At 41.8% G+C, this 11,855-nt stretch overlaps 2 protein-coding genes across 2 annotated transcripts; one reads left to right on the forward strand and one right to left on the reverse strand.

Annotated features, from left to right (window-relative positions):
- Window positions 1-667: 667 nt before the first annotated feature.
- On the reverse strand, window positions 668-3,459 carry LOC109752435 (uncharacterized). The gene is made up of 4 exons (XM_073506010.1): window positions 3,170-3,459; window positions 2,909-3,061; window positions 2,732-2,817; window positions 668-2,283 (listed from the first exon to the last, which is right to left on the reverse strand). The coding sequence occupies exons 1-4, from the start codon at window positions 3,360-3,362 to the stop codon at window positions 2,272-2,274; spliced, it is 444 nt and encodes a 147-aa protein (XP_073362111.1). The 5' UTR covers window positions 3,363-3,459; the 3' UTR covers window positions 668-2,271.
- Window positions 3,361-11,609, forward strand: LOC120968967 (uncharacterized). Its single transcript, XM_040396000.2, has 8 exons — window positions 3,361-3,417; window positions 4,039-4,627; window positions 4,697-4,745; window positions 5,091-5,281; window positions 5,954-6,016; window positions 6,644-6,838; window positions 8,865-10,895; window positions 11,173-11,609. Exons 1-4 carry the CDS (start codon window positions 3,361-3,363, stop codon window positions 5,119-5,121), a joined length of 726 nt encoding a protein of 241 aa, XP_040251934.2. The 3' UTR covers window positions 5,122-5,281; window positions 5,954-6,016; window positions 6,644-6,838; window positions 8,865-10,895; window positions 11,173-11,609.
- The last annotated feature ends 246 nt before the right edge of the window (window positions 11,610-11,855 follow it).

Consider the following 11,855-nt stretch of genomic DNA (forward strand, 5'->3'; position numbering starts at 1 on the left):
CCTTTCGGGTACGGGGCCTCGAACGGTGCATGGACGGAAAATAAATTGTAGTAGATTGAATAATAGATCGCAAATAAAATAAAACGCAGCAAGGTATTTTTTGTATTTTTGGTTTAATAGATCTGAATAAAAAGAGCAAATAAAATAGATCGCAAAGGCAAATATATGAGAAAGAAGACCCGGGGGCCGTAGGTTTCACTAGTGGCTTCTCTCGAGAAAAATAGCAAACGGTGGGTAAACAAATTACTGTTGGGCAATTGATAGAACTTCAAATAATCATGACGATATCCAGGCAATGATCATTATATAGGCATCACGTCCAAGATTAGTAGACCGACTCCTGCCTGCATCTACTACTATTACTCCACACATCGACCGCTATCCAGCATGCATCTAGTGTATTAAGTTCATGGAGAAACGGAGTAATGCAATAAGAACTATGACATGATGTAGACAAGATCTACCTATGTAGAGATAGTCCCCATCGTTTTATCCTTAGTAGCAACGATACATACGTGTCGTTTTCCCTTCTGTCACTGGGATCAAGCACCGTAATATCGAACCCACTACAAAGCACCTCTTCCCATTGCAAGGTAAATAGATCAAGTTGGCCAAACAAAACCCAAATATCGGAGAAGAAATACGAGACTATAAGAGATCAAAGAAACTCAAATATCTTTCATGGATATAAAAAGATATAACTGATCATGAACTCAAAGTTCATCACATCCCAACAAACACACCGCAAAAAGAGTTACATCATATGGATCTCCAAGAGACCATTGTATTGAGAATTCAGCAAGAGAGAGGAAGTCATCTAGCTACTAACTACGGACCCGTAGATCTACAAAGAACGACTGACGCATCATCGAAGAGGCACCAATGGAGGTGGTGAACCCCATCCGAGATGGTGTCTAGATTGGATCTGGTGGTTCTGGACTCTGCGGCGGCTGGATGAATATTTCGTCGACTCCCCTAGGGTTTTGGGAATATTGGGGTATTTATAGAGCAAAGAGGCGGTCCGGGGGGCACCCCAGGTGGGCACAACCCACCAGGGCGCGCCTGGGCCTCCTGGTGCACCCTGGTGGGTTGTGCCTCCCTCGGGGCACCCCCCAGGCGCAACCAGGGCCCATTTCGTTCCTTCTGGTCCATAAAAAATCTCCGTGAAGTTTCGTTGCATTTGGACTCCGTCTGATATTGATTTCTTGCGATGTAAAAAACATGCAGAAAATAGCAACTGGCACTTGGCACCATGTCAACTAGTTAATAGTCCGCGCGTTGCTGCGGGAATTAATAGTATTAATTTTTTTGAGAATAAAATTAGACGAATAATAGATCTCTACATTCTCGTCATATATGAACTGTAGTTGTGGTGGAGCCAACATCCAGACAATGTGTACATAGTCTCCAAGATATACTTTCTCTGCTTCAAAATAAGTGTCGTGGTTTTAGTTCAAAACGGAGGGAGTGTAATTTTACTCATGTTTTATATATGTGAATCATACATATAGGTACTTGAATTTTTACAAAATAACAAATACATTGTAGTGTCTTGTGGCCTTCTCGACATGGTTGTAATAATTTTTTGCTTAAACATGAATAATAAATTGATAATAAAGAATCAAATCTAAATTATCCATAAGAAATGTTTTTATTCATGCAAATTCATGCATTGGACCATCTTGAATTGAGAGTATTCTTCTTGACTACAATCGAAGTTGATCAACCTATTGATCACTAATTAATGATTTAAGCAACCTCGCACCTAATTCTAGAATAAGGCAGAGTAGTTCATGAGATTCTTTCATGTGTGGTTAAACAACATTATTGAAGTGGTTAAACTTGTACAGTCAGCCTAGTGAGAAACGAAACATGCGGCTGAAGGATTAATAGGATGGCTCAGAAGAATTTTCACCTCTATCCTTCTTTGCAAATCATACAAACAAAAATTGCATTAAAGGAAGTAGAAATTGTCAATTTAGTTTATAGCTAATATTTTTGAAGAAATACATTGCATGGAGAAATCCAGGGGAGCAAATTATTATGATATCTACTCCAAGCAGAAGTTGCATGCTTATCCAGTGTAACTACTTAAATTCATAGATAGGAGTTTCATGCGAACAGCAAAATTAACATAATAGAAGACTAAAAGATGCATGTGCTCATTCAGTGTGAATCAGAAAATTATGAGATGAGTGTGAATAGAAAGATACCTGAGAAACAATGAAGCAGTGGTGGACCTTGCTGACAAAACCTCGAGCACCTTTCGAGTTAGAGCATAACCTGATAAAATCAAAGCCATAACCTCAGGGATAAGAGGAAGCATGGGATGATGAAAACTGGGAGCAGATAGCTATTCGAGAGTACATGTCGGTGGAAGAGACAACGACTCCAGCAGGCGGGCGAATCGGATGATTGCACTATGTACATGTTTCTAACTACGAATTAGTGGACATGGGTGATATACATGCGTCCCCAACTTTGGCGGTTCCTCCTTCTCGTGGCTCAATTTAAAGAGATGAATGAACCTGAAGCTAAAACTGTAAATTTGTAGAGCAGTTTCTGCAGAGGGATTTAATGGTGGTGGAGAACTGTTTCCGATCAAGGTGGGAGGGAGACAATGGGAAAAGGTGCGTAACTTGTTAATAGCTGTTGTTGTCAGCATTGATGTTTATTAAAAGACATAATGAAAATCTAAGTGGGGGAGATGAGAAACGGGTGTAGGACGTACGAAGGAGCACCGGAGACAGGAAGCTCTGCGGTAGGATCCCTTTACGGCTGGAACCGAAGGCACGATAGTGCTGATTTCGATCGGTTCTGGACGTTTAATTTGACCTTTTTAATCCTTGATGGCATAAGAAGGAAATACTGAAGGGAAAAACAAATCCTGAAGAATGGAGTACAGAACCTGTCGCCGTACTCGGAAGTTCGTCGTTCTTGCCGCAAACCAAAATCAGGAGCAGGACTTCCCTACTCACACGAAGGAGCTCACCTTTCGAAGAGAATGGCCACCATTGCGGCAAGTGCGGGGTCTCAGCATCCCTAGATACACCACATTGGCCTGTTCGACCAAACAAAAAATGAATCAGTCATCACGGAATCAATGAACGAACCAACGAACTGTGCTTGGTGACTGGACTCTCTGTGGCACCAAAGAACAATGACGTACCTGCAGCCACTTGTGGCCCTTGGATGTCGTCGCTATAGAGGTCGAGGTACTTGACGGCGAGATGATGTGGGGCAAGGCCGGTTCGGAGGCCGCCATCATAGATGAAGCCCCAGTAGACAGGGCCGAAGCCGAACTCACCGAGGAAACTAGACGTGAATTTGTGACTGACCTGAGCCCGTCCAGGGTTAGGCATGCGGGCTCGTCGTGACCGGAGTCTGCGGCAGGTCTTCCAAGGACAGCGACTGCAGGTTCCTCACCGCGTGCCACCGTCGCGCCAGTCCCAGCCTCAACCACACCTTCTGCTCTATCCAGAACTACGTTAGTTGGGAGAACATGAGCGTTCTCAGAGCTCAGCGACCGTCGGCCGCCAGATCAAAATTTTAATGCGTTCTGGACCGTTCGATCTCGCGTCTGGAAGATCTAGGCCTTTGGATCAAAAACGGACACTGCTACAATGAATAGTGTAGAAGCATTCTGCCACCGCCTGTAAAATTGGGTGGCCGCCGAGGGCATTTTCATCATTTTATTTGTTGGCGTATAAAATGAAGCGGCTCCAGCGGAGACCTAGCCGCCTGCGGCAAATTTGATAAATTTGACCTATAGACGAAATCAAATCACAGAATGAACTGTCCGTGAAACTATTTCACGCCTGGGAGCTAGGCGCTGCACTAGTGCAACGCCTAGGAGCTAGGCGCCACACTCACACTGACTTAGTAATTTTCTGATCACACAGGTGCGACGCTGGCCGTGTAGCGCCTATCTGTGAAGCGTTGCACGGTGTAGTGTGGCGCCTTCATGTCGGGCGTCACATAAAAAGATCAGCCACGTGAAATAGTTTCACGAATAGTTCATTCTGTGATTTGATTTAGTCCATATGTCAAATTTGTCAAATTTGCCGCCGCCTGCCTCCTCCCGTACTCGCGCCCTCTCTCCTCTTCACAGTCGCGGCTCCCCACCCTCTTCCTCCCTTCCCCGCGCCGCCATCTCCACCTCCTCCCCTGCGGCCGCCACCTCTGGCTCCTCCCCTCTCGCCGCTCGTCTTCCTCCTCCCGTATCCCATCCCCGTCGCGCCCCCCTCCTCCCCACGAAATCGCAAGCGGCCCTGCCTTGTGCTAGCCACTCGTGGTCATGAAGGGCGGCGGAGCCAGGAGCGGTGGATTGATGCGGATGCGACTGCGGCTCACCCTGTAGAGAGGATCGAGGACGGCATTGGGTGGTTGCTCTGGATCCCATCATCAGAAGGGAAGGGAAAAGAAGAGGGTGAGCGAGCAAGTCAGGCGGCGGCCATGGTGCTCGCAGATCCGCCGGCGCCGTCGTCCGACCTCGGCCTCCGAGTGCTTCTGCTCTGCGGGCGTGACGGTACGGGCTGCCTGCTCCGCGCCCATGCCATGGCTTGCTTGGGACACCGTCCTCCCACCTGCTCCAACCCTAATCCTAGCGTTTCTGCTGCTGGTCAAGGTACGACCATTTCAATTTGCTCTTGGCCCCTCCCCTCCGCTCATGATGTTGCTGCTTTTGGTCACGCAGGTGCTGCACACTTGCTTGAAAAGTTGATAACGGATCTCCACGCTGATGGGTGAGCTTCTTCTCCTCTAATCTTGTGTGGTGCAGTCTACCTTGAGGAGAGGGATTAGACATTTTTGTTTTCTTCTTGTGGAGGAGATTTTCAGATTGAGCTAGGTTCCAAAGAAGAGATTTTTCTTTGTCTTTCTTGTTTTGTTTGTACCTTGGTGCCAAGGAGAGCCTTGGATCTAGCTAATTATTTACAGAGTACATATTTGTTGCTTTGCTTGGTTTGTTGGCCATATTCTAACCTATGTCCGTGTATGCATAGAGGTGCTAGGTAAGATATATATGTATGTACTATTGTTCTGAAGCAAATATCACCTTTAGTTTTTACACTGTTATCATTTTTAACCAGGCAAGACACTTTGTGCATTGGGGAAAAATGAGGAAGCTTTGGTTCCTTGGGAGCAAGGACATGAGATTGCTGTCCGTGACACAATTGACCTGAAACAATAGCTGGAATTGAAAGAATTAGTTTCTTCTGTCAAAATTTATGAGACATTTGAGTGTGAAGAAGATGTGGATGCATCACCATGTGATGCCAAAGTAAACATCTTTCTCACCATTTTATTCCTTTTCTTTACATGCTATTAATGACTTGACTGAAGCATTGGGATTGACCAAATTCTCCTGATATTTTACATGAAAGGGGTTAGTTTTGTACCTACAGCCAAATCTCATCTCGCGTAATATCATTTCTCATATATTTTTTGATGAAAACAAAAGAACAGCAGGACTCCATAATCAATTCATCTTGTCTTTGCATTTCAGTAGTAGGTTGTTAGAGCACACTCACGAATTCCACCAATTTCTTTCCATGGCTTATATGTGACCAGATGCTCCAGATTATATATGGAATCCTCCTGTTTACACAAGGTTATCTGCTTCCCGTGAGTCAGCTACTAAGAGTGATGAATATAGCTTTGGTTGGGCAGTTCTGCTTTAGTCATTGGTATGATAGAAGCATTACACAGTACATTGGTTATAGAACTATTGTTATCTCAAATTGGTAATATTGATATGTTCTCTTGAATGATGTAAAGTTAATGGATTGCCATGCCAACATCGGTTTGATTTATAATGGGTTTGTATGTGTATAGTTCAGTATTTTCTTTTTAGCGATGCTTATTGCAGTATTACATGACTGAATGTTACTCTCTGATTTGATATATTCGGGGTGGACAAGCTCAATGACTCATGCAGTCTTTTTCTATTCAGCCAACCAAAGATTTATTATTTTCAAGCTCTTTAAGGATATAGGCGATGATGCTAATGTTGAAGGTAAAGAGTTATGTGTGGTTTTCCTGTAGTGAGTAATTTTCTCTATTTTCTTCATCCTCATTGGTTGAAATTTCTGTAGACAAAATTAGTGCTTAATGGCCGCGGTAGAATCTGGGTTCCAATGTATGTTCTTTACTAAAATAAACTCATGAGAGTATTAGTAATGTCCATGTTGTTTGATAATCAACTATGAACTTTGACAACGCTCTACCATCTGTGTGTGATACGTTGCTTCTCTGATATGTAAGAATTTAGTGATTATGTCAGTTTATCGTTGAGATTGTACTCACTAGATGGATCATTTGGCTGAATGAAATAACAAGAGCTTCAGACAAATGCGAAACAGTTTGTCAAAATATAAAACTTGAGTTCTTGATAGTTTAGTTAGTGTCCTATATGACTTCGATTGGGCCCATGATATTTTTGTACAGTTCTTGATTTGCTAGCATATATTCTAAACTTAATTTTGTTCGCTCTTATCTGGTGTTCTTTCTTATAATATCTTTTTTTGTATGATGCAAGCTTGCTCTGTTCACACGAGAGTTTATCCATATTTATGAAGAAAAGATTTGGGTTCAAAGCACCTTCCGTGTTCTTTACTTGATTTTTTTGATTTTTGATGTCCAGATCAAGGTGGACTTAAAGGAATACATGCAACCACCTTTGTATGGCCATTGGTTTTGTAGACTTCCAGTGCTTTCAGCATCCATCGTTCGCCTCCCGGTTCATCCTGCGTTAGCCAAGGTCTTCTCCGCCTTGCTCTGATGTTGTGAAAACTCATGCATGGCGACAACCCCCTCCATGGTCCAGTTGCGGCAGCCTGTAAGCACCTTCTATGTTCTTCTTTTCTCTCTACCTTTGTGCTTGCTCTGCTAAAGTGTTACACTTGTGCTTGGCTGCTTACTACTTACATTGAACTGGTATGAATGGCAGTTAGGTGTAGCAACAGCCAGCATTAGGCCCGTTCATTTTAGGTTTAATTTCTGGTACAAATAAATCTTATTTTCCTCAAAATTAATGTTTGGTACAAAGCAACAGCCAGAATGTTCTGTAAGCAAGGACTTTCAAGTTCCCTTTGTAATTAAGCAAAAAGGTATTTTATAAGTTAATGGCGGCCATGGAATAAATTATTCTATAAATTGTCTGTGAAGAGTTATGACCAATTCTACATATATTGTATGTGTTGTATTTTTTTTGTTTGAGAAAAGCCTCCACGTGGTCATCCTACTCCCCATGCCTCATTGTTGCATTTGGAACTATATTAGATTGATTTGCTGTGATGGGATACAAGGAAGTAATCTTACTAATGTGTGCCACTTTACATGGATGCTTGCCACTGAAAATTATATATACTGTTTCAGTGACTCAGTGTGAAGCAACAATAGGTGAGGTTAGCCCATAGATGCTTAATTATTCATTATTTTTCTGGTGAGTTTGCTTCACTGTATGTCAGGCAGTACAGCCAATACCTTCTTTTTTAGAAACCACCATCATTCTAGCTATTTATCTACCAACAAATATGTCTGAAGTTACTTGGGTAGCATATAAAAAATAAGAAATGGTTTGTTAAATTTGAGATTGCTTTTTTGCCAGTCTCTCTACCCTTTAGCCTTCAGTGCCACCTACCTCATGAAGGAGCTGGACTAGCTACTTCCTGATATACAAAACAGGGAATACAACAAGGAAATTTTACGAGTTTAGTTTGCAGTATTAGACCTACCTGTAGCAAGGTAGAGTTCACCATAGCTGTTCAGATCAGCAAGGTAGAGTTTAGTTTGCAGTATTAGACCTACCTACAGCGTTTTTGACTACTATTCATTGTAGTAGTGTCCACGGGTCGATCCGACGGCGGATATCGATCAGGAGCGAGATCAAACGGTCCACAACGCATCAAGTAAACGGTTCTTAATACTTGGTGTGGGTCATTTGATTTATGGTCTGATGAGTGGATCAATCTGGTGTTAGTTTGGGTCGCTGGTTGGGTGTGGTATATTGTGTTTTCTGTTCATTTGGATAGTGTCCCCTTGCAGCTTCAGGTTGTCGATGCTTTCTTCAAGGCTCCTTTAGTTTGCGTGGTTCAATGAGATTGGGATTTTATTTTTGCATAGTCGGTCGATTATATTTTATTCGTCTTCGTTGTTGAGCTCTCTAAATTGGATCTATGAGCCCTTGGGTTAGCTCTTTGAAATGCCTACACACATGTTTGGGGTTCCTGTTCTTCCTTCTCTGGGTCTGTATATAATGCCTCCTTGTGCTTTTCTATGGCAGTTGATGATTTCATATTAATGTTGGTACTTCCTGATGTATATTACTGCAACATCTGATGTTCCTGTGTATGTGTTTTTTTCTCTGGCTTTACATTCTGTTTGCTTTGTATTTTTAGGTTCATAACCAGTTCGGTGGTCGCCTTGCTGCTCTGTGCGCTATTGGCTGCTGCCTTTGCTATTTGGTCCATAAGTTAATGATATGGTCATCCAGTTTTGATGTAAAGAAGATTGGTGGCATTTTGTGTTGTCCACTACTAGCAGGGTTGCTTAGTCGATCGTCTTTGGGGTCAGCTAGAGCAGTTTTTGTGGTCATGGCATGCTATTAGTCTTAAGTCTATATACAATCTTTTTTTGATCAATTACGGTAGGGAAAATCCCTACCGTTTGTCATTTTCTTATTTATAATTAGAGGTCAGATATGTACATGGTTTAAGAGGCTGTTTTTCTTTTTACAGAATTTTGTTTTGCTGTTTTTCTATCTATATCACTCATTTTGTTGACATGTTTATTCAGATGTGCCTAATGTTTCTTTGTTTTCCTGGTTTCTCAAAACTAACAAATGTTGTTCTCTGACAAATTAGGAGGCTGAAGGTGGTAGCTTGCTGAACTCTCGTTTTGGAAAAAAAATTGTAGATGTGGAGTGCTCGTAAAGGAATGCACGTATGTACGAATATGATGTTTGCTTCCATTCCCAACTTATGAAATGCATCTTGCGATACTCACGTGCTCGTGCAGCTGCTGGCTGGATTTGTCACCCCCGCCTCTCCCTCGCACTCGCGCCCCCTTCCCCCGTTCTCCCGCGACGGCATGGATGCGCGGTGTAGGAGGCGGTTCCTCGCCGGTTGGACGGCGTTCAGGCGCAACCCCGACGCCCCCTGAGTTGATGCCCTGGTCGTATAGCTATGCTAAATTGATATGTTGTACTTGTGCTAGGGCGATGATGATTAACCTTGGCTGAAATAAGTGTGCCTTTGAGCAATCGAGGCACCTGTGGGTATCAAGTTGGATCCTCCCTCTTGTCTCTAGAATCGTTTTTGATCCTGTGATACTTGTTGTTCTGCCCTTGGATGGTATCATTCTTGTAGAGTGATAACCAGGGTAGCTCCACTGTATAAACAGATTGATCTGGCGATAAGAGATGATGGGGGTAGATTATATGATCGAGGAAAGACGAATCTGAGCCCACTATGCAATGAACCTTGAACCCTTTTTATTTGTATTTAAAGGTGTTGCTTATTTATGCTTCAGTTATTTATAGCCGTCTTATGTGGACATTTCTTCTCTCTCATACCTTTATTGCATATAAGTTGTTCCTGATGTTTTATTGTTTGTTGTTGGTCCTTGATTTAATCTGGTTAAGATAAACTGTGGGAAATAGTTCTGGATTTGTTGTGTGGTAGTTTGCAAGTGAATTTGTGACTATTTTGGATTTAGAGTTGAACCCTCTTTTCTGCTGGTTTCCATGACTCTCAGGTACCAACCTTCACTTTATACCCACCTATCATCTGTTCTGCTGGTTTCCATGTATTGATACTGTTACTTTGCTACATGGTTCTCTGCTTTTAGTTGTGCAATCTGAAATATGGTTCTTGGACTGTTTCATGTAAGGCACGGGATTTGCTATAAGTCCGCAGACGGCAAGAGCATGCTTATGCTTGCTCTGTTACAAGACGAAAAGTTTAGATTTCATGGTTCATAATATAAAATGGCATGTATAGCTCTGTATCCTTAAATTCCCTGCATTATTCTCATGGCCGTTGAATATTTCATTAACCACACATAAATGGTTAGGAACCAAATAAATTTAATTTATCTTCAATACCCTCTCCAAAATATTTCTATTGTCTGTATTAGGAAGGATCTATAAGAGTTGCTGCTATATATATGTTGTGATTCTTGTGAATCCGCCCATGTAGTTAATATGTGGTTCTTCATTTTTTTTTCTTAGTTCAAGCCCCTGAGATAATGCTTTTAAATTATTAACTGACTATAGTTCAAGATTTAGTGAACATGTCAACATACATGGTGATCTTTACAACTTATCTATTTTTTCTGTGGGGCTTCTTCAAATATAATAAATTAGGAATAAATAATGTGCAGTAATCATGTTTCTTTTCTTATCACTATACTTCAGTAATGGTATCTACACAATGTATACATACTGCTATCATAGTGCAGTGTGAATGAAGTGTGCTGCTTCTACTTGCATAAAAGCAGATATTGACATGCTCCTTAGCCATGTGATCTTCAAGGGCCTTTGGCTATGTGTATCACTTCACAGATTAAGGATGTAGCTACAATCATTATTAGTCTTTTTGGTTATCTTCCTTTAAAAAAAAGCAGCTTAGAGACCTACTGGCTGCTCTGGATCAAGATTATAAGCAGATTTCGTATATTTGGACAACAGACAGAGATTTTGTTTCATATATGCATATGCCTTTATTGTATAATTCAGTTCTGCCACCACATTTTTACCACCTACATGAATTTCCCCTATACCAGATATTAACGTTTGAAATTAGTGACATCTACTCAAATAAATATCCACAGGTTGTGGCATAGACATGTTCACATCAGCAATCTTTTCTTTGAGATATCTGGCGGCCTTTCGTGTAAGTTCAATGTATCCATTTATCATTCCATTGCTTTCTTGATTCAACAATAACAATAAAGGACTGCTAAATTGTACTTTGTAGAGAAAGGGATGACGTACACCTAGGTTATGTAGGCTTAAGAGTATCGATAGTCTAACCGCACATCATTTTTTGTACACTCAGTAATCTTTAATGGTTTATTAACACTAGCTAACCCGAAGTATATGTTTGTTATTTGTGCCTTTTTCCTAACTTATCCATAGAATAATGATCTTTATTTTTATCTGTTTTGTAGAACCATCGAATTCAAGTTATCTTTGAGTACACGACAACTTCTGAAGTTCGTGCCATCATGCTTTAGTTTCCCACATTGGCTGAGATTATGCAAACAAAAAGACGGTCTCAGGCACAAGAGCATGATGTGCTTGCGCCAGTTGCTTTCACACCAAGGCCACGCGGTTGATCATCTAAGCGCACCTATGAAGTTGACCGACAAAGCAGTTGGACAGAGCTACTAATTAATTAGTATGCCTAATAGCTATGGCTTTGTAGTTTGACCACCTCTACCGTCAGTATGCCTGGCTTTTGCTTTCTTATTATGTTCCTGCTATTAGTACTTCCTCTCTCGTGTTCGTGCTCTTAGTATTGAACTTAATGTCGTAGTTATTAGCTTTTGTGGTCTAATGAACTAACTGAGTGTTTATAATTTCATGACGATGTTGAGCTTGATAATGTCTTGTTTTGTTGTCCTGTTCAATACGTGTGTTAAAACTATGCTTCTTACTAAATGATCATTATCTGCTTGCCCACATTGTTGGGACCGGCACCCTCGCGCCAAGGCGCGGTCCCGATCTAGTCTCCTCATGGCCGCCGATGGGAATCACGCGAGGAGGCCCCTCCAGGTTGTCTCTGTCGAACAGAGGTCCTGCCCGGCGTCGCATCCACTCCATAGCAGAGGATTCCGGTCAAGTGACCAGA

This window comes from Aegilops tauschii, chromosome 7, assembly GCF_002575655.3.
Source record: "Aegilops tauschii subsp. strangulata cultivar AL8/78 chromosome 7, Aet v6.0, whole genome shotgun sequence".
In the NCBI taxonomy this organism is placed as follows: domain Eukaryota; kingdom Viridiplantae; phylum Streptophyta; class Magnoliopsida; order Poales; family Poaceae; genus Aegilops; species Aegilops tauschii.